At 39.4% G+C, this 20,638-nt stretch overlaps 1 protein-coding gene across 1 annotated transcript in view; it reads right to left on the minus strand.

Annotated features, from left to right (window-relative positions):
- LOC104588886 (uncharacterized) overlaps positions 1-17,241 on the minus strand; it is a 29,621-nt gene extending 12,380 nt beyond the window's left edge. Inside the window, exons 1-4 of the mRNA XM_010247010.3 lie at positions 16,912-17,241; positions 16,417-16,539; positions 16,135-16,257; positions 15,977-16,039 (exon numbers count right to left, since the gene is read on the minus strand). Coding sequence (XP_010245312.1) covers positions 15,977-16,039; positions 16,135-16,257; positions 16,417-16,539; positions 16,912-17,142 — 540 coding nt within the window. The 5' untranslated portion in view covers positions 17,143-17,241. The remainder of the gene's footprint in view (positions 1-15,976; positions 16,040-16,134; positions 16,258-16,416; positions 16,540-16,911) is intronic.
- Between the last annotated feature and the right edge of the window lie 3,397 nt (positions 17,242-20,638).

Consider the following 20,638-nt stretch of genomic DNA (forward strand, 5'->3'; position numbering starts at 1 on the left):
CAAGAAATAGCAAGCCAGCTAGGAAGAGTATCTGAAGAGACTCCCAGGTGATAGTGGGTTGGTTGCAGGATCCGGACTCTGTGGGGCTTTACAGATTTTCTCAAAAAGGTTAAATGGCTAACGAGGAATATGACAATCAGAATTCAGTGGGTAGGCAGATCAGCAAACTCAATGGAGAATATCAGATCTTCGAAACCCGGACCCCATACCCTCCAAAAAAGGAGAATATCTCTATGGCTATCGCGAGTTCTCAGTCTGCAACTAAACTTGCGATGGAGGTGGAGAAAGGGGTGTGGGATAACAGATATGTTATCACCTTGCAAAAAAGGGTGAACGATTGGCAGGGGATTCTAGAGGCTGTGAAGGAAGAGGTTCACATTGAGGCAGCGGCTCCACTACTCCCTTTCTGTGAAAACAGGGCTCTCCTAGACGTCGGGGAACAGAAGTTGGAACTGACAACGATTAAAACAGGGGAAGGCATGGCACTTGTCGAGCGGTGGAACATGTCATGTAATGAGATTGAAATCAATGATCTGCAAGCTGACATGAAGGTTGTAGGTCTTCCGTTCAACCTCTGGAAGGAGGAAGTGTTCGAAAAAATAGTCACAGCTCTAGGAGGCAAGCTGGAAGGTTACAGTTTTGATAACCTGTTTGCCGTGAAGATGAGAATAGCCGGGGTGAAGCTGTTCTTAATCCCCAGATACTGTGAACTCCTAGTGGAAGGCAGGTGGTGACGACTGTGGATTGCAACGGCAGTCGAAGCATCGCTGTGGCAGGGAGGTCGAGAGCTGGAAGAAGGAGATGAGCTGGAAAGGTGATTTCCAGGTGGCAACAGGAGAATGGAGGAAGGGGTGGATTCGACAAAAGGGGAAGGCAAACAGTCTTTCTCGAAAAATAAAGAGGTGGGGTAGCCATTATTGGCAAATTTTCAAATAATTTTAAATCAGCCCCTGGAGGAGCAAAGAAAACTCCAATTGTGGAAGTGGTTCGGGTGGGACTTGGGTCAGAACCGGGCTGTGGATTAGGGCATCGAAAAGCCTGGTCCGAGTCGGTTGAGATGTTGGACGGGTCACGTGGGTCGAAGCACAATTGTAATGACCCACGTGACAACTTAAAGGTCGCATGGGTCGGGGTAAGAAGATAAGCTATAGACCGATTATAGATGGCAGTCGCGGTCTTCTTCTCAAATGGCCCTAACGGCGAAGGAAGGTGGGGGAAATCTGCAAAGGCAAAAAATGGACAAACAGGAAAGTTTATAGTGGATTCCACACCGAAACAATGGGGACCCTAGTTCTCTGTGAACAGAGAGGCCGAATCCAAGATATGCACGGGGGAGAGCAGAAGAGAGAGAGGAGGCGGATGAAGGTTGGGTGATGTGTAGTGATGACGAAGAAGAATCAGATGATGGATAGATGATGGTACCAGTATTGGTAGTGTGAACGAGGAAGATGGCTACAGCACAGATGACAGAGGAGGGTGGGACATTGCAAAGCTATTTCGGGGTGACCTAGAGGACGATGGGGAGCGGCTAATAGGTGACCAGGAAGGTCAGATAGAGGAAGGAAGAAGCTCTGGAAACCATGAAACAAGCAAGGCTGAAGACTTTAAGCGAAAAAACCTATACCCAAGGCCTCAGATTGTGCAAGGCACAAATAAAAGGGCAAATCAGGAGAACCTGAAGCAGAGCTGGAACATACCAATCAGGGGTGAAACAAGGGTACAGAAAAGAGATCACCATATTGACAAAGGGGCAGAAGGACTCTCCCACCAACCCAGGGAGACAGATTTTGACCAACCTCGGGAACTAGAAAGGGAGGCCGGGAACAGTCCTAATCCACTTTCCCTCTCACACCCAGGTAACCAAGTGAATTCGGATTTTGCTACTAATGCTTTCTCTGTGTCCTTTGTTCCAGATTCTGCTTCCGGTCCATGTCTCGAAACCCATGTATGTGCAGCCAATCAAGAGGGTGGGGTTTTTGAGGTTTTGGAAAGGGTTGTGAAGAACAATGGAGAGGAGTGGGACGGGAGATAGAAATGAGAAGGTATGAGAAATTATTGAGAGAGTATTTAAAGAGGTGGAAGTAGAGGTAATATGGAGAAGTGGTGGAGAGGAGAGGAGGGGAGGGGAGGGGAGGGTTCACTGGAAAAAGAAAGGAAGAAAAGGAGGGCAGGGAGGGAGAGAATAATGTGGAGTGCACAGTGGAGGAGGGAGGAAATGTGATAAGGGGGAAGGATGGAGAGGGGAGGGTGTAGAGGGGAGGGTAGGAGAGGAGGATAGGGCTGGAAAGGAATGTGGAGGAAGGTCAGTGGGGGAGGAACCTAACCAAGAGGAGTTAATAGCAGATTTTGTAGGGAAGTTGAGATGTAGACTAGAGGATCTGAATGTGCTGAAGGAGGGGCTACAAAAGAGGAGGGAGGTCAGAACAAAAAAGGGAAAGTTGAGTGAAGTTGAGAGATTGAAAAGAGATGTGGAAGGTGACAAGAAGTTTGGGGCAAAAGGGGAGAGAAGGAAAGGGGGAAAGTAGCGGGTAGGTGTAGGAGGGAATTAAGGAAAGAGTGAGAATAAAGATACTAAGCTGGAATGTGAGGGGAATAGGAAGTGTGAGGAAAAGAGCAACAATAAAAGAGGTTAATAAAGAGGTATGACCCAAACATCGTGATGTTACAGGAGTTCAAGAGGATGGAGTTTAATGATAGATGGGCAAGGAGTGTGTGGAAAGCAAGGGGGATTAGCTGGGTGGTAGCCCCCTCTTGGGGTGCTTCAGGGGGGATAATGATCATGTGGAAGAGGGATGTGGTAGAAGGACTGGAGGAACTAATTGGAAAATTCTCAGTTTCCATTAAGTTCAAACAACAAGAGGATGGATATGTGTGGGTGCTCACAAATGTTTATGGGCCAAATGATTATAGAGAGATAAAGGAATTGTGGGAGGAATTGGCTGATATAAGAGGACTGTGGGATGGGCCTTGGTGTGTGGATGGAGACTTTAATGTGATCAAATACTCAGAGGAAACAAATAAGTCCAATCAGAGAGTGACAACTAGCATGAGGAAGTTTAATAGGTTTGTGGATGCCTTCGAGCTTAAGGAGATACCTCTACCCATAAGACATTTACCTAGTCAAATCTCCGATCTAGACCCATATGTTCTAAGTTGGATAGGTTCTTGTTTTCTTTGAATTGGGAAGAACATTGGGGGAACTTGGCATCTAGAGCCCTACCTAGGGTGACCTCGGATCATTGGCCCATAGTGATTTGCAAGGAAGAGAGGAGTGGAGGACCTGCCCCCTTTAGATTTGAAAATATGTGGTTACTCCATCCCGGGTTTACAAATAGAGTAAGGGAGTGGTGGATTGAGTGTAACCCAATGGTGGAATGGGAGAGGATGAGATTTCATAAGAAGCTACAATTCTTGAAAGCCAAGATCAAGGAGTGGAATATCTTGGAATATGGGAGGTTAGAAGAAAGGAAGAGAAATCTGATGGACCAATTGGAAAGCCTTGACACTAAAGAAGAAAGGGAAGAATTTGGAGAGGGAGACAATGAATTAAGAGGTTTGAGAAGACAGTTAGGGGACTACCTACATAAGGAAGAAGTAAGCTGGAGGCAGAAATCTAGGTGCAAATGGTTACAAGAGGGGGACAGAAATACTAGGTACTTTTACGCTTTGGCAGATGGTCGGAGAAGGAGAAACTTCATTTCCAAATTGGTTGTGGATGGGATTGAGTTAACTCAACAACATGAGAAGTTTGGAGAACGGGCTTGACTTGGAAGAGATCAAGGAAGCAATATTTTCTATGGATAGAACAAAAGCTCCAGGGCTGGATGGGTTTACAATGGCTTTCTATCAAGATTGTTGGGATATTCTGAAAGAGGACCTTCTACGGGTCTTTAAGGAGTTTCATAGGAGAGGAATTATTAATCCAGTTCTCCACTTTCATTGCTTTGATCCCCAAAAAGAAAGAAGCCTTACACCCAAGGGATTTCAGACCAATTAGTCTGGTAAATAGCTTATACAAGATCATTGCAAAGGTGTTATCTTTGAGATTGAAGAAGGTATTGCCAAACATAATTGAACAAAATCAGGGTGCTTTTGTGAGTGGAAGATAGATTACTGATCAAATCCTCATTGCTAATGAGAGTGTGGAGTGTTTCAAGAAGGATAAGAAGAAGGGGGTGGTTTGTAAGCTGGATATGGAGAAGGCATATGACATAGTGGATTGAGAATTTTTTAGGAAAGTCATGTTCAAATTGGGGTTTGGGGCTAGATGGTGCAAATGGATCATTGGGTGTGTTAGGAACTGTCACTCAGTGCTAGTGAATGGGACAGTGGTAGATTTCTTCCCAGCCATTAAGGGTATAAGACAGGGCAACCCCCTATCCCCCTTTCTGTTTTTACTTGTTGCTGATGTGCTAGGGAGATTGATTCACAGAGCAGACTCTAGGGGCCTCATTAGAGGATGGAGGGTTGGTAGGGAGGACATCCCACTTACTCGCTTACAATTTGCTGACGATATGATCTTGTTCTGTGAAGGAGGTAATGTGAGGTTCATTAGGAATCTAAAGTTAGTGATTTAACTTTTTGAGCAAATGTCAAACTTGAAAGTGAATTTTGGGAAAAGTTGAGTAGTGTGGGTATGAATATGGAGGGAGAGATTAGGGAGAGTGCAAAAGTGCTTGGGTGTGAAGTTTCGGCTTGGCCGTTGAGTTACTTAGGCTTGCCACTAGGTGATAATTCCAAGAGTGCGAGTTTTTGGAACCCGATGGTGGAGAGGTTTGAAAAAAGACTTGCTTCTTGTAGGTTGGAGAGATTAATGAGACTACACTGATCAAGGCCACGCTTGCAAATTTACTCATTTATTTCCTTTCAGTGTTCAAAATTCCAGTGAAGATTTCTAGTAGGTTGGAGAGATTAATGAGAGATTTCCTTTGGGAGTCGGGAGAGGAGAAGAGGGACCATAGAATGAGCTGGAAGGTGGTGACTAGGAGTAAAGCTTGTGGAGGTTTGGGGCTGGGGAACATTGAGAAGAGGAACTCTACCCTTTTGGAAAAGTGGTTGTGGAAGTTTCCTTTGGAGCAGAAAAAGCTATGGGCTAGAATAGTGGCAAGCATACATGGGATGGAGCAAAATGGATGGGATGTTGGAATCAGAGCAAGGACCACAAGTAATTCACCCTGGAAAGCCATTCATGATTTGTTTTCAGTCTTCTCCCCACTTGTCAGGTATGATTTGAATTCTGGTAATTGTATAAAATTATGGGAACAAACTTGGATGGGGAATGTTCCATTTAAGGACCAATTTCCCTCTGTGTATGCTCTCTCTGACTTTAAGAATAAGCCAATTTCTTTCTTCATCACCCCTTCCTCCTCCAGTCTTGGGTTTAGATGGAACCTAGGTCTGAGGAGGGTTGTGAGGGACTCTGACTTCCATAGTATTTTGAGCCTCCTTGACCTTCTTGATAATGTTTTCATTGACCCCTCTAAGGTTGACTCCAGAACTTGGACCCCAACCCCCACAGGCTCCTTTTCTTGTGCTTCCTTCTTCAAAGTCTTATGTCAGTCCACCAGTCCTGCAACCTCCTATTTCCCGGTTTTTGAGGTTTGGTGCAAACCAATTCCTCCTAGGGTTGGTAGTTTTTGTTGGGAAGCCTATCTGGAAAGATTCAATACTGGTGATTTGCTTCAAAAGAAGAAACCCAACACATGCTTGTCACCTCATTGGTGTGTTCTCTGCAAAGCAGATGGGGAGATTGGTTTTCACTTACTGGTGTCGTGCCAATTTGCAAGGTCAATTTGGGAATGGGCTTTTTCTTTTTTTGGGCATAGGTGGAACCCTCCATCAGACTTGCAGAGCCTTTTTTCCCCTTCTTTTTTCAGGTGGCACATGAAAAGGGGAAGGACTATGTGGAGAGGACTGAGGGTTGCAGTATACTAGTCCTTATGGGAAGAAAGAAACCTCAGAATCTTCTCGAAAGAAGAAAGAGGGGATGAAGAATTGAGGGCAGTGATCCATATCAGGGTTGTACAGTGGTTGAAGTCTTTAAAGCTATTCACAGACTACACAATGGATGACATGTTGAAGAAGTGGGGAGAGATTGCAAACTGCATGAAGCCTAAACCAGTTGTGAAGGTATCTTGGAACCCCCCCCCCCCACCAGCTGGATTCCTAAAATTGAACTTTGATGGGAGCTGTAGGGGGGATCCTGAACAATCAGGGATTGGGGGTATTTTCAGGGATGAGAATGGGGTCATTTCAGCCATGTTCTCAGGTCCAATTGGAGTGGGGGATTCTCTTAGAGCTGAGATCCTGACAATTATGGAAAGAGTTCAGAAAGCTAAGAAAATGGATGTCAGAAAACTCATAATTGAAGGGGACTCGAAGGTGGTGATAGGGTGGCTAAGGAAAGAAAATTGTGGATTATGGAAATACAACAATGAGAGGAGAAAATTCAAGTGGCTGGTGCGGGATATGGAAACCAGGATGAGTTGGGTCAAAAGAACAACTAACTCTATAGCTGATGGGCTAGCTAAACAGGGGATAGAAAGGGATGTAATGTTTTGGGCTAAGTTGTAACAAATTGCTTCTTCTTTTCCTCTTCTTTCTTTGAGGACTTAAGTTGTTTTGGAAGATAAGAGTGTTTGTCTTCCTTGCTGTAACTATTCTTGTATTCTTGTGATATTTTAATAAAATTGCTGAAATTGTTATTGATCAAAAAAAAAAAAAGAAAAGAAATTATGCAGGCTTGGGAGCAAAGGAAAAATGCAAGGAAGAACTCAAGTTTCTTCATATACTTGAACCAGGGGTCGTGGTAAATTCATAATTTCTATGTGACTTTAATCTTAGATTTTGGTATTTTAAGTTTTCTCAAAGTACTTTCTAGTTTATTAATGTCTTAGGAATAGGATTAATCATCTTAAAACAGTCAAATTAGTTTAAAATGTCTTATTATAGAGTTTTTAGAATTTTGAGAAGTTGATGCAATCACATTACTTTTCCTTCAGTCTACCACATAGTTGTCAAGGTGACGCCTTGACGACAAGGCGCCCTTTGAGTCTCGCCTTGCCTAATTGCCAAGCAGTTTTGTACTTTTTATTATAAAATACTTTTTTATTCTTTATTTTTTGACATTATAATTATAAAATAGACATTATTAAACTACAATACTCAGTTTGTGTGTTTATACATTAATTTCTTCTTTTCCTATAACAAAATAAGGGTTCAGCCCCTATATTTTTTAAATTTTCTTTTCCTTCATTTTCTTCTCATGAATATGTTGATTTTCAATACTTTAACATGAATTATATACTTTTCTTATGGAAATTATAAATAATTATTAAGGAAATATGGTTATGGTACCTAGGGAACTACCCTAGGATCTATGTTTTCTACATTAAAAAAAATCAATTGCCTAGGCGACAAGGCGCCCCCTGTCACCTAGCCTCGCCTTAGTGCCTTGAAACTACCATTCAGGGGTCAAAATTGTTTCATTTGTGCAGTTTTGGTGTAACTAAAAAGGTTATTGAGTTATCTATCCAACAAGATGGTATAAATCAGACATGTAATGAGAGAATTATACATTATTTCAGTAATAGGTGTATATCTGGGAATGGGATTAGAAAGCTCGTACTTTTGGGTCTACTCCGGAGTTGCCTTTTGTATGTGTAGTTTTAATAAGATCAGTAATGGTTAGAGTTGTCTAAATGTTTAAATTTGTTTTACTTTTAATACAATTAAGAAACAATTCTAGTCAGTTTCTAATTCAGAATTGGACCCCTACAAAGGAAAGCGCAAGGCATTGAATCTATAAAAGACTTTGTTGTAATTGAAAATTAAAAGAGTTGATTTGATGAACAAAAGTCTAGCCTAGTGAGTTCTAGTTGCAGCTAGCTCTCTCTCCATTTACTTCCTATATTAAAAGAGTTGATTTAAGAAACAGTTCTAGTTTTTCTATTCTTCCTAATGTCTCTCTACTGTATGTTCTAACAGAAAGATTAGTTCCTTCTTCCTATATGTAATCTCTCCCTACTGTATGTTCTAATAGATTTCCTTTTTTCCTAATTTTAAAGTGTTTCTTTACAGAAATATAATTTGGTAGACAGAAAGCTTCTACCTGCTTCTCCATCTGTATCCATCATCAATCACCCAAATTACCTTCCTTAATCCTAGAAAGCGCACCATCAAATCTGAAAGTGTAGGATACCCTACCAGCCCGCCATTAAGGTAAAAGAAAGTGTTAGCATTTTCCAAGTCCTATTACAGAGCATCACTAATCCAACCAAAGGTGAAGACTAAAAAAGGTTTGAAACATTAAGGCCCTGTTTGGCATCCATCCAAAGAATCAATTCTGGCGATTCTTTGGATGAGAATGCCATTTGGTTGTAGTAGTTCTCCAAAATATATTCTATCTAGAATAGAATCTTAAGATTTTTGGCCCATTTCCAAGTGAAATATAACTTCACTTCTAATATGGATGGATTCTCGGTGGAGATGATTCTCGCCACGTCTCTATTAAAGTTACGAACATGTGTGCCATATAAACTAACATATGAGAACATGGGTTTTTTGGTCATTTCCACACAAAACAAAAACCAAATTTGAAAAAGAAAAGCCCAAACCATCATTTTTTGTCTTCCTCCTTCAGTTAGCAATTCTCTTTACTACACCTCTGCTCACATGGGTTTTCCCTTGTGTTAAACTGTGATTAGCAAGTTTTGCTATTCTTCTCCATGTTTTTTTTCAAATCGTTATGACGTTGGCCACATGGTGATATGAGGTCAAATAATATATCTGAAACAGTTATTTTCTGCATTTTTATTTTCCTTATGTTTAAAATCATCGTGGACCAAGATTTACCCCACCTCAAAACTTAGTTTTGTAGTTCACAAACAGGGAAATTGTCATAAACCCATTTTGCAATTTGTGAAAGTTTATCACTATGATCAGGAAACATGTTAATGCTGAAAAGTTTTCCAATATCTTCACAGAAGACAAGATTTATTCAATATCTTCACAATCATTTGAAACCTGGATTCTTTTACAAATAGTTGAAGAGTTTCCTAATTGGTTTGTTTTTCTAAATCCCATTTGCAATCGTTTTTTATATTGGATAGAATTGACCTAAAAATCCCATAATGGCATTTTTCCAAATCCCATGGTTTCACAGCGCACTGAGAAACAAGAATCAGATGAATATCCCAAACACCTATGCAGATTCTCTAGATGAGAATTTTCAAAATCCATTCTTTTCTGGATAGTTTCTGAAGATGAGAATTTCCAGAATTGATGCCAAACAGGGCATAAATCTGGGTGTAACAAATAAGACAACACGTGCTCATCCAGTGTTTTAAAAGTGCAAGGCGCAAAAAAAGCGCAAGGGCCAATTTGTGCCTCAGGCACAAGGCAAGGCACACGCCTTTTTGAAGCAAGGCGCAAAATTACAAAAAAAAAAGCTAAAAATCAAAGAAAAATGTCAGAAAATTCAAAAAAAAATATTAAACATAATGTTAATAAAAAATATAAACTTAAATTTTAAAATAAATGTTTTAAAAAACCTATTATCTAAAATTAAAATACATAAACATAGCATGTAATGCATATTCAAATGAAATTTTAAAAATAAAACCAAACATATAAAGCATTTTCAAGCATGTAAAATCCACAATCTCTTTTTTTCCTCAATTGCATTACTTCAAGTAGCTAATGTGAAGTAAAACATATTGCATTCTTGATTCTATGAGTCGCCTTTGTACCACGCCCCTTGAGGCAAGCCCAAACAAGTCCATGTTAGGGTCTTAAATTCTTATTTCTCACATAAAAAGTAATGCTTTTATAACTTTAATTCCCTTTGTACCATGCCTGAGACGCACCTTTTAAATCACTATGCTCATCAAAACACATGCATACACACAGTCGCACACAAAAAAGGGATTTAGGAAACACCAATAGAATCCAGGAAACAGAGATCTCTACAGTCCAGACAACAGAACTTGATGAAAGAAAAGTGTAGAAAAGAAGCAACATTTCTGTTCCTGCCATCATCATTGGAAAGGTAGAAGAATAATAATATTCTACAACTCTTCTATTCCTTTCATTATGTTATGTGAAATTAGTAACATTACCAAATTACACTATCACTTGCAATTGGGGAACACGCCATTGAGTACTACCCTTCCAAGACTACAAATGTTCCTCCCCAAGGAGACTCTAAGCATTCTTTATAGCCCATCACAGAATCTTCATCTTTCTCCCAGGCGCAAGGTGCAAAAAGAAAATAAAATAAAAAAACAAAGGGCATTTTGCACCCCAAGGCACAAGGTGCACACCTTTTTGAAGCAAGGAACAAGTTTTTAAAAAAGCTCAGAAATGCAAAAAAAAAAAAAGTAAAATATTCAAAAATAAATAAAAAATATTAAAATAATATTATCAAAAAATACAAACTTTGTTTTTAAACTAAGTGCCCTTTTGGGAGGGCTTTCGGGATGCAGCTTCTAGTGCTCCAAGTTGGGCCCACACGAGAATGCCAAAAGTTGTGTTTAGTAAAAATGTGGAAGCTTACCACCATGTTCCGGACGCAAGAAACGCAGCTGAAATAGGAAGCTACCCCAGGTAGCTTCTCTAGAACACAGGTGCTCAACCACCACGGTTGAAACAACACACCTCGCCTCCAATGCAAAAACCCTCCCAAATGGGCTCAAAATGTTTTAAAAAGCCTTTTAGCTCAAACTAAAAGACATAAACATAACATATAAAACATATTCTAAGTGAAAAAAAAAAAGATCAAACATAGCATATAAAAAATATTCAAACACTCGGCAATACAAGCATGTCAAACTTTTGGCTTTTTATTTCTTTCCCAATTGCATTATTTCAAATAATGGATTCATTATTGCTCTGTACTCCGGTCCTGTGGAGGAGGGTGATGTGGCAAGGGCAGAGTTTCTGCAGCATATGGAGTTGAGAAGACTAAAGAGTTGGGGATTAATAGACTGATCATCAAGAGAGACTCAAAAACTGTGATAAAATGGTTGCAGAAAGGGGAAGGGGTGACATGGCAGGTGGTTAGGAGATCTGCCAACAGTTTGGCAGATAGATTAGCAAAGCAAGGGGTTCAAAGAACATATTTGGGCACATTTGTAATTCTGTTCTGGGTCAGCTTACTAAGCTTATTTCTTTTGCAACTTCTTAGTGTATCCTAAAGAATTTTAATTAATGAATTTTTTTCAGCTATTGATCAAAAAATTATTAGACATCTTTCATTCCTAATTCTACATGCCACTTTCGTACCAAGCCCCTTGAGGCCAAGCCCAAACCAGTGTTTTAAAAAGTGCAAGGTGCAAAAAAGGCGCAGAGTTCAATTTGCGCCTGAGGCACAATGCGCAAGGCAAGGCCGCACACCTTTTTGAAGCAAGGCGCAAAAATATAAACTTCAATTTTAAAATAAATGTTTTAGAAAAACTATTATCTAAAATTAAAACACATAAACATAAGATGTAAAGCATATTCAAATGAGAATTTTAAAAAAAAATCAAACATATAAAACATTTTCAAGCATGTAAAACCTCTAATCTCTTCTTCCACTCAATTGCATTACTTCAAATAGCTAATGTAATGTAAAACATATTTCATTCCCGATTCTACGAGCCGCCTTTGTACCACGCCCCTTGAGGCAAGCCCAAACAAGTCCATGTTAGGTGTTAATTCTTAGTTCTCACACAAAAAATAATGAATTTATAATTTCAATTGCTTTTTAAGAAAATATTTTATTAGGATGAATGAATGAACAACATCAACACCTAACATGGACTTGTTTGGGCTTGCCTCGAGGGGCGTGGCACGGGGATCCGGGGGCGGAGCCCCTGGCCCAGCCGCTATGTTCAAAAAACACAAAAAAATGTCAAATTTTCAAAAGGTGCACGTCTGGGCTGAGGCGCAAGGCACATCAGGAGCACCAAGCGTTCGCCTTTTGAAAGGGTTGCACCTAGGACCTAGGCAAGGTGCATACCCTAAAATGTGCCTCGCCTGTGCGCCTTTGAACCACTGGCCCAAACAAAACCACGTAAGGGTTAAAATCCTTATTCCTACAAAAGAAACAGTTTTATAATTTTAATTGTCCTTTCAAAAGGGCTGAACCTTGGACTAGGCAAGGTACAAACCCTGAAATTAACCTCACCAATGCACCTAGGCACGCTTTAAGTGCCTTTTAAAAACACTGCTTACTCTTTAAGTCCATTAGGGAAGTCACAGCTCCCTCTTCAATATCTTATACTCTCTCTTCAATATCTTCAAGTAGTCACACCTCTCTCTTCAATATCTTCATATCTCCTTTTTTGGGATCGAACCAGGAAAAGTATGTGTTTTCTCTTCCTTTTTCTTGGTCATGTGCCAATAAATCACCTGGAAAAAGGGTGCTATAAGCTTGTTTCCAGTCCCTTGTGGTTGTGGATCATGTGATCCTTCTGTACCCAGGTTGGTGGGTTGTGTAGGTCTGGATGACCTATATTTGCAGCAACAACATAGTTGGGCATTGTCTTTGATGACAGTAGTATCTGTGTGCCTTAGATGTTTGGTATTCATAGAGCCTATCCAGACCTTGATTTGTTTTCTATCATTGTTTGGTTTCCAAATCAGTTTCATAAGTGTTCCACTACCTGTGTTGTGTGTTGTGTGTGGACAATGGTGATTTTTTTTTGCTGGCTATGTAACTGAACTGTAGAATCAGTCATTGTTACCATGTTGTCTGAGGATTCAGCCACATTCAGTGTGTCTGTTAGCCGTGGTGGAGTGAGGGGGTTCAATATGAACTTCCCCATGCCTGTTTTCCTTTCGATGGACTCAACTACCTAGAGTGGTTGAAGGGAATTAAACTATACATGACAGCAAGGGGAAAAATAGGCTACGTAAATGGAAGGAGTCGAAGTCTATGAGTGCAGAGCATGTTAAGTGGAACCAGGAGAATAGCATCGTAATGTCATGGCTTTTAGTTTCTATATTGCCACAAGTCAAGAAAATTTTTATATGGGCAGATGTATCTTGTGAAATTTGGGAACAAGCTAAATCTACACATTCAGAACAAAAGCAATTATGCAAAAATCTATTAGTTGCAATTGATCAAAAAAATCTATCAGTTGCAAGCTGAATCCTTGACTTGTAGACAGAGGGAGATGAGTCTCTCAGCTTATTACTCGAATTTGACATCTATCGGGAAGGAGTTGGATCACTACCTAAATATGGAATGGAAATGTGATGTGGATGCCAAGGCCTACAAATCTCTGATCTCTCAGCAATGAGTTTTTTTCTTTCCTCTTGGGGTTGAATCCCTATGTATGAATCAATCAGGGTACAGATTTTACGACGTAAAGATCCTCCTTCAATTCAAGAACTGTATGCCTTGGTGCAGTCAGAAGAAAGTAAGAGAAATGTGATGAACTTTGAGGGTAAGCCAGTTGCTTTGGCAGTTAAGGGGGGGTGCAAATGCAAGCAATGGAAGTTCCTTCAAAAAGAGTGATTCCCAGAAGAGAGTAGATGATATAGATAAGCTTGGGTGTACCCATTGTCCGCAGAAGAGAGTAGATGATATATACTTGTTGGGATCTCCATGTGAGGCCCAAGTGAGCTCATGACTTAAAATAAGAAACTAGAACAAAACAAGAAGCCTAAACAGTAAGTTCGAAAGAAGTATAATTCAGCAAACATGGCCTCTCAAGAGCACCAGTCTATAGGTTCCACCATGACTCATTATCACCCTTCTGGTTTTGATCCCAAGGAAGACATCATTAATTCATTCCATGATCATCTAGAGTTGTATGATAGATTACTACCTCCTCGACTTCATTTTGTCTACATTAAGTAAATATGTCGCAGCTTTCCATGTGTCTTCTCATTCCTCACATTCCCCCTAGATTATAGATTTTGGAGCCTCAAACCATATGGTCAAAGAACCATATCCCTTCCTTTCATCCTTACCCTTTTCTAATGTCTTGCATGTTCCAAAATTGCCTATAAACCTCTTTTCCGTTAATAGTATTAAAAGTTTATTAAACTACTAAGTAACATTTTTCCCTTCCTCTTATATAATACAAGATTTGGCATCGGGGAAGATGATTGATAGAGGCAGCATGGCAGATAGTCTATACATGCTGGAGAACAGAGTTGATCTTGCAATCACTGAGTCTAAGAGTCAGTCTAGTATCAAGCCAATACGTGGCATAGTCATTTGGGCCACTTACCTTTTGAGTCTTTTTTATCAGTAAAAAGAAATTTCATTATTGAAAAGAAATTACAGGGGTTACAGTTTATGAGTAGACTCGGCTACCCCACTAGAGTGTATCCACTATTAAATTGATTTTTCACTCTTACAGTTGAGACCAGAAACAGCGATCCCTGTTCACCCCTTGTTTGGCTAGCTGGTCTGCAAATCCATTTGCTGCTCTATGGGTCCACTGAATTGAAAGTTGCATATCCTTGGATAGACTTTTAATCTTTTTGATGTCATTTGTGAATATCCAGGATGTGCTGTCATGTTGTTTTAGCCAACTAATGATAACTTTGGAATCCCATTCCACAACCAACCTTTCCACCCCCATCTCCTTAGCCTTTTGTATCCCATATACCATTGCATTCAGTTCAGTTGTAATGGAATTTCTAATTCCAATGGGACCCGAATACAGCCACAACACATTTCCTCTTTCATTTCTTATAACCCCTCCAATTCCAGATCTTCCTGGGTTTCCAAAACTGCTGCCGTCAAAGTTCAATTTGATAAAGCCCGGTTCAGGGGGCACCCACTCCTTTCAGGATCTTCTTTTTTGCCAAGGAAGAGAAAGCAACTATCCTCCAATTCCTAATCATATCATCCACTGTAAATTTTGAAAATAAATTCAGTGTTTTCACCCATGAGATCACCTTTATCATAATAATTTCTATCAGTTCTGCATTGCATCTTTCCTTATCTTCAAATAATCTCCGATTTCTTTCCTCCCATAGTACCCATAGCACCGCTGCCCTTGTGCATCTCCACATCATTCTCCCTCTTCGCTTTGGCCATCTAAAAGTAGATGGCACAAACAATCTTTCTAAACTCATCGGGGTGTCCCACCTGCATCCAAATAGGTAGAAAAACCAATCCCAAATGCTACTTACCTTTTGAGTCATTAAAAATCTTACATGTCTGCATCCATGTCTTGCTTCTCAGCTGAATAAAAAACACTTCTGAAAACCTACAGAAACCATACAAGGACCACATTTGTACATTTCTGCATCCATATCTGAGAAGCAGATAATGCTGCATTCTCGTTGTAACTTGTAAAAACATACATGGTGGTTGTATTCTTCTGATAGGAGAATACCACGGGCTAGAAGGAAAATTTTATGAATCATTTACAAGGCTAGAAATTCTAAGAGCAACCACTCTTTGAATATGCATTTTGACTTTCCCATGCTCATACCCCAGCTTCATACAACATTGCTATAGTTGGGACAAGGTTTAGTCAAGTTGAGTTGAGTGATTGTCTTTTCTACTTATGGAGCAACTTCTCAGGAACCCATTGAGATAATGAAAATTTTGATCTAAGAATTGATAGTTGGTCTTGCAAAACCTTGCTCTCTTGTTCAAAGAACCATTTGACCATTATAACAGTGACAAAAATTCAAGGGAATTTCTGCGACACCGGAAAGGTGTGATACCTAAAAGTTTTTAACCAGTCAGAAACCCATGTGAAATTGAATTAGTACCAGTTGATTGTTTATCGATTTTTCGGGTAATGATACCTTTTTAGACGGATATATATTTCTAGGTTCATCAATAAGAAATGTTTCTAGAACAAAAAACAAGATGAAGGCAGATATGCTAGTCCTAATGGTTATCAGTTATCCAAACTTTAGAAGCAAGAAGGGGAAGGCAAGCATGAACTCCATAAGTGATAATCAATGCAGAGACAAAATAATAGAGAATATGCAGGCATTCATTACTCAACCATACCTCAACAACATCAGGCCTTGAGCATATTTGTTTCAATTCAGCAATCTTCATTCGGCGTTGGAGCTAAAGGAAGACAGCTCAATTCATTAGGTCCTTGCATAAAAATGAAGAGAAAGAAGTTAAACCATCTAAGTGATAATTATATCAACTAGTCGAACCTTTTTCTTTTTATTTGACATCCCTTTCTCCTTCTGCTTGTCCTGCTCTTCCTCCTCTGAATCTGAATCCGTTTTCTTGTTAGAGGCTGCATTCGCAGCTGCTTCGTCTTTTTTATCGCTTTCCTGAGTTAGAATAAAACACGGAGTCATCTATTTAAAATATATAGATAGATAGATAGAGAGAGAGAGAGAGAGAGAGAGAGAGAGAAAGATAACAGAGAAACATCCTATGAGGCTATGATTCACATTTAACAAGTTTTCTTGTAACTACATACTCCATACCTCCGTGGTAGCAGCAGCATCGCCGAAGCTAAACTTCTCGAAAACCTTTTTAAAATCTTCAAGTAAATCGTCCTCTAACTCAGCCTTCTCCGGAACGTACTCTACCTCCACTTGTTCGACAGCCTATGGTTTTCAATATTAGGAGACAAAAGAGAATAGTTAAAGTGCATTCTCGAATGACCAACAACCGATCTATCAAACGAGAAGGCGAAAACTTTATGATACCGGGATCTTGAGTCAGATAAACTATAGATTTGGATAGCAATCCCTAATTTTTCTGCAAAATCCTAAACCTATCTACTGCAGACCAGGCTACAAGAATTAACCAAAACGCTTCTATCTATTTATACACTCGGTAATAAAACCCTAACGTGCAACTTGAGGATCAAGATGAGCTTAAGTAAGGAGAAGTTTGGTTTTGTAAAAATAAATGAACATAAGAAAACGGCGAACAAACAAAAAGACCTAAATAAAGAAAGAACAAGATAAAGAAACCTGCTGTGGATCGGCGTTCTCTTTGGCTTCATCTTCGGCGCCTTCGCTATCGTTGGCCAGGACATCAGAAGACGCTTGGGATGGCTTGTTTTTCTTCTGCTTTCGTCTCCGCCGACGCCGCTCGCTCTCCTTCAATTTCTTGTTGTTGTTCTTATGTTGCAAATCTCCATTAGGGACTCCATTCGAGTGTGCGAGAGTCTCAGAACTCCCGTTCGCGGTCTCTGCTGTCATCCTTGCTCTTTCGGCTACCAATTTACCAGAAAAACTCTCTTTCTCTCCGTGCGAGAGATTGATGGTAGCGGCCCGCGGAAATGAAAGAACAACTTACAACCTCTTCGCTTCGGCACCAATATCATAATTGGGTAATTACAAAAACCACCCTTGTAGTATTGGGTGACTGACAAAGGCCCCCTTAACTTTAGCCGTTAACAAATACCCTTCTGTTAGCGTTCCGTCATTTAACTTTGAAAAAATTCTTATCCGACCGTTTAAAACTTTCTAAATACCTAAATTACTTTTTTTAATTTATTTTATCCTTTAATTTACGGAATCTTATTTTTTATTATTTTGTCTTGCACACTATTGAAGTTAAACTGAAATGGTTAAGACAAAGGAAAATTTTCACTTTAACCATGAGTGTCAAGTTAGTATGTGACACCGCAGTACCCAAACTTTCAAAAAATGTCAAGTTAGTCCTTAACATTAACTGATGGATTAATCATGTTGACATATACAATTTAAAATTTTCGAAAATATCAAAATTACTCTTACACTATTCATTGTCTTCTACATTGATGCTATCGCTTTACTGAGGCTGCAGCTACTACAGAAACGAGTGTTAAAGTGGAATCCAACCCAAACCAGCCAATAGAGAAGAAACTAAGCTTTTGAGTTAGCTCAGGGCCTCGGACCTGACTCCAAAGAGAGAGATTGTTCGTATGCTCTCGAGAGAAAAAAAAATGAAAAAGAACGATTTCTATGTGGCTTCAAACTGCCACATGAAAAATAATTATTTAATTTATTTTCAATAAATTAAATTTTTAAATATATAAGTATAGCTCGAAAAGTTTGTTGATATTCTATGATTCATGATCCGGAAGCAATCGATTCCAATGATCAATTATGGAGCCTTTGAAATGGAAATTTTGTCTAGCTTAATGACCCAAAGTATTTCTGCGGTCTAATTCCAGTGATCAGTTCTGGAACCTTTGAAATGGGAATTTTGTCTAGCTTAATGACCCAAAGTAGATTTCTGCTATTCTTAGGTTGGGATTGTCTAGGAAAGATTCACTAAGGTAGAGTGAGGTTGGACATGAAATGAATGTTCCAAAAATTCTATCATTTTGGAAGGTTTGAGAAGCTAAGAGCTAGAGGCGAGCAATATGAGAGAGGGGAGGGAAAAACAAGAATGAGAGTGTCTGTGTTAATGGCGTCCAAAGAAGAAGAAATGGTGAAGAAACAAATTAATTTATTGCAAAAGCAAGAATTCCCTGCAATTGTAAATAGCGTCTTTTCCGGTCTCTTTGGTTGACATTCCTCCTTCATTTGAACTGAGTTTTGGCTTGCCTATTTTTCACGTTTTTCTTTTTTGATTTGTTTCCGTTTCCTATGGTGTTGGACAGTGATTCTAAGCATCACTGCATGAAAAGGGAATCTAGAGAGAATTAGGAGAGGCATTCGGATACCAATCAGAAGAATATTAGATGATAAGTGAAGGGTATTTTTGTCCCCTTACATGATACTTAACGTCTGTTAACAGTTTTGAACCAACTTGACACTTTTTGAAAGTTTGGATACTGTACGTTTGAAAGTTCAGATACTAACTTGACACCACCCCCAAAGTTTAGGGTACTCTAGTGGAATTTTCCCTAAGATAAATGCAACGGTTTCGGGACAATAAGTAGAAACACACCTGAAGTGTGAAACATGGAAGAAGAGGGCAGTTTTCTTTGCATTTTGCTTAAGGGTGCAACTTGGGTGGGCCCTGCCCGAGTCTGAATAGGCCCAACCCGGAATTTTACACAGACTGGGCTTGGATTTTTAGTCCTTGGGCCCAAGAAGTTGGGCTTTTTTATTTTTTGGGCCAGCCTCGGGCCTAGCCCTTAGGTAGCCTGAACCCGGCCCAATTATATACATTTATACATATATATGTGTATATATGTAAATGTTGCATACATATTTACATATATATATATATATATACATACATATTTGTATATATAACATTTGCATTAATATTTACATACATACATAAATATATGTATATATATTTGCATAAATACATTTATATATGTATAATTTTAGAGTGGGTTCATTGACCAACCCGAGTCCGAGCCCAACCCAAATGCATCAAATTATAGGGCGAGCTGGGCTCAAGTTGGGAAAATCGGGCTTGACCTCGAGCTTGGGCCTTAAGCCCAAATTTTAGGGCCAGGCTTGGGTTGACCATAAACCCAGCCCAACCCGCCCGACTTGCACCCCTTTTTGCTTGCCTTTGTATGGAGAAACAACACATATGTTTGAAAATTTGTTGACCTTGCCACAAAGTTCTTCATCAATCCAGCCACTAGCCTTGATTCAATTAGGTAGTTTTATCCATTGAATCTCATATATAGATCTACCATTTCAATAATTATATTTCAAAAAAACAAATCATTTTATTCTCTTAAACCCTCAACCCCTCTATAAAATATGAAGAAACGGAGCGCATGGATGTTGAGACTAGGGATGACAATTTCTACCCTACCTAGTGGGTACTTGCCCCTACCCTCCCTGATAGGGTGAATTTTTTTGCTTGAATAATGGGTTTTGGGATTCTACAACCCATACAGGTACAGGTAGGGTATAGTATTGGGCTAAACCCAACCCTCCCATACTAGCATGTAGTTGGAAAACACAGACTTCGTATACTAGGCCTTGAATTTTATAATATTTTAAAGTTTACATGAAGGGCACTTGATTAATTTATGCGTTGTTTACATGCCTTAATCAAATAATTGAAAATATTGTTGTTCATTTGTGTTATTTTACTTATTTATTACTTATATATAACAAGAAATAATAGGAAATTAGATGTAGGTTCTAAACCCAACCCACCCCTTCCCTTGAATGTGGAGAGGGTTTTGCGTTTTCATATGTGGGGAGGTTTGGATTCTCAAAATCCAATCTACTACATGTTTTTGAATGGGTACGGGTTGGGAGGTTTAGGAAGGTGGGTAGGGTCTAGAATTTACAAAACCCGTCCCATTGCCATCCCAAGACGAGACTATAGCGAATGGTCTTGAGATTTTCATAATAATTTTGACAAAGAGCACATTTTGGTTTTTGACTTTGCAAATGACATATTTGAAATTACTATAACCTAATTTTTGTTGTTTTGTTTGGGGTTCTCAGTTTTCAAGTTGAACTAGGAAGGCATATTTTGTTGATTTTACTATGGCATTATCATAAGAATGATTGCCATGTTGCTGGGTCAAATGGGATGGTCTTGAAACTAAGGCCCTGTTTGCTTTTCGGTAAGCTACTTACCCGGGTAAATGCAGTTACTTGGGTAAGTTTTTCTTGGAAAACATTTACCTGGGTAAGTGCACTTACCCATGTTCTTTTATTTGTCATGTAAATAAGGTAACGACCATTTTATTCATAAAAATTCATTATTAAAAAGGGCATTTTTGTCCCATTTAAGTATTGGCAACTTTCCCCCTAGGTGGGAAAGTTATTTACCCAC

This window comes from Nelumbo nucifera, chromosome 1 (genome assembly GCF_055504915.1).
Source record: "Nelumbo nucifera cultivar China Antique chromosome 1, China Antique-T2T, whole genome shotgun sequence".
In the NCBI taxonomy this organism is placed as follows: domain Eukaryota; kingdom Viridiplantae; phylum Streptophyta; class Magnoliopsida; order Proteales; family Nelumbonaceae; genus Nelumbo; species Nelumbo nucifera.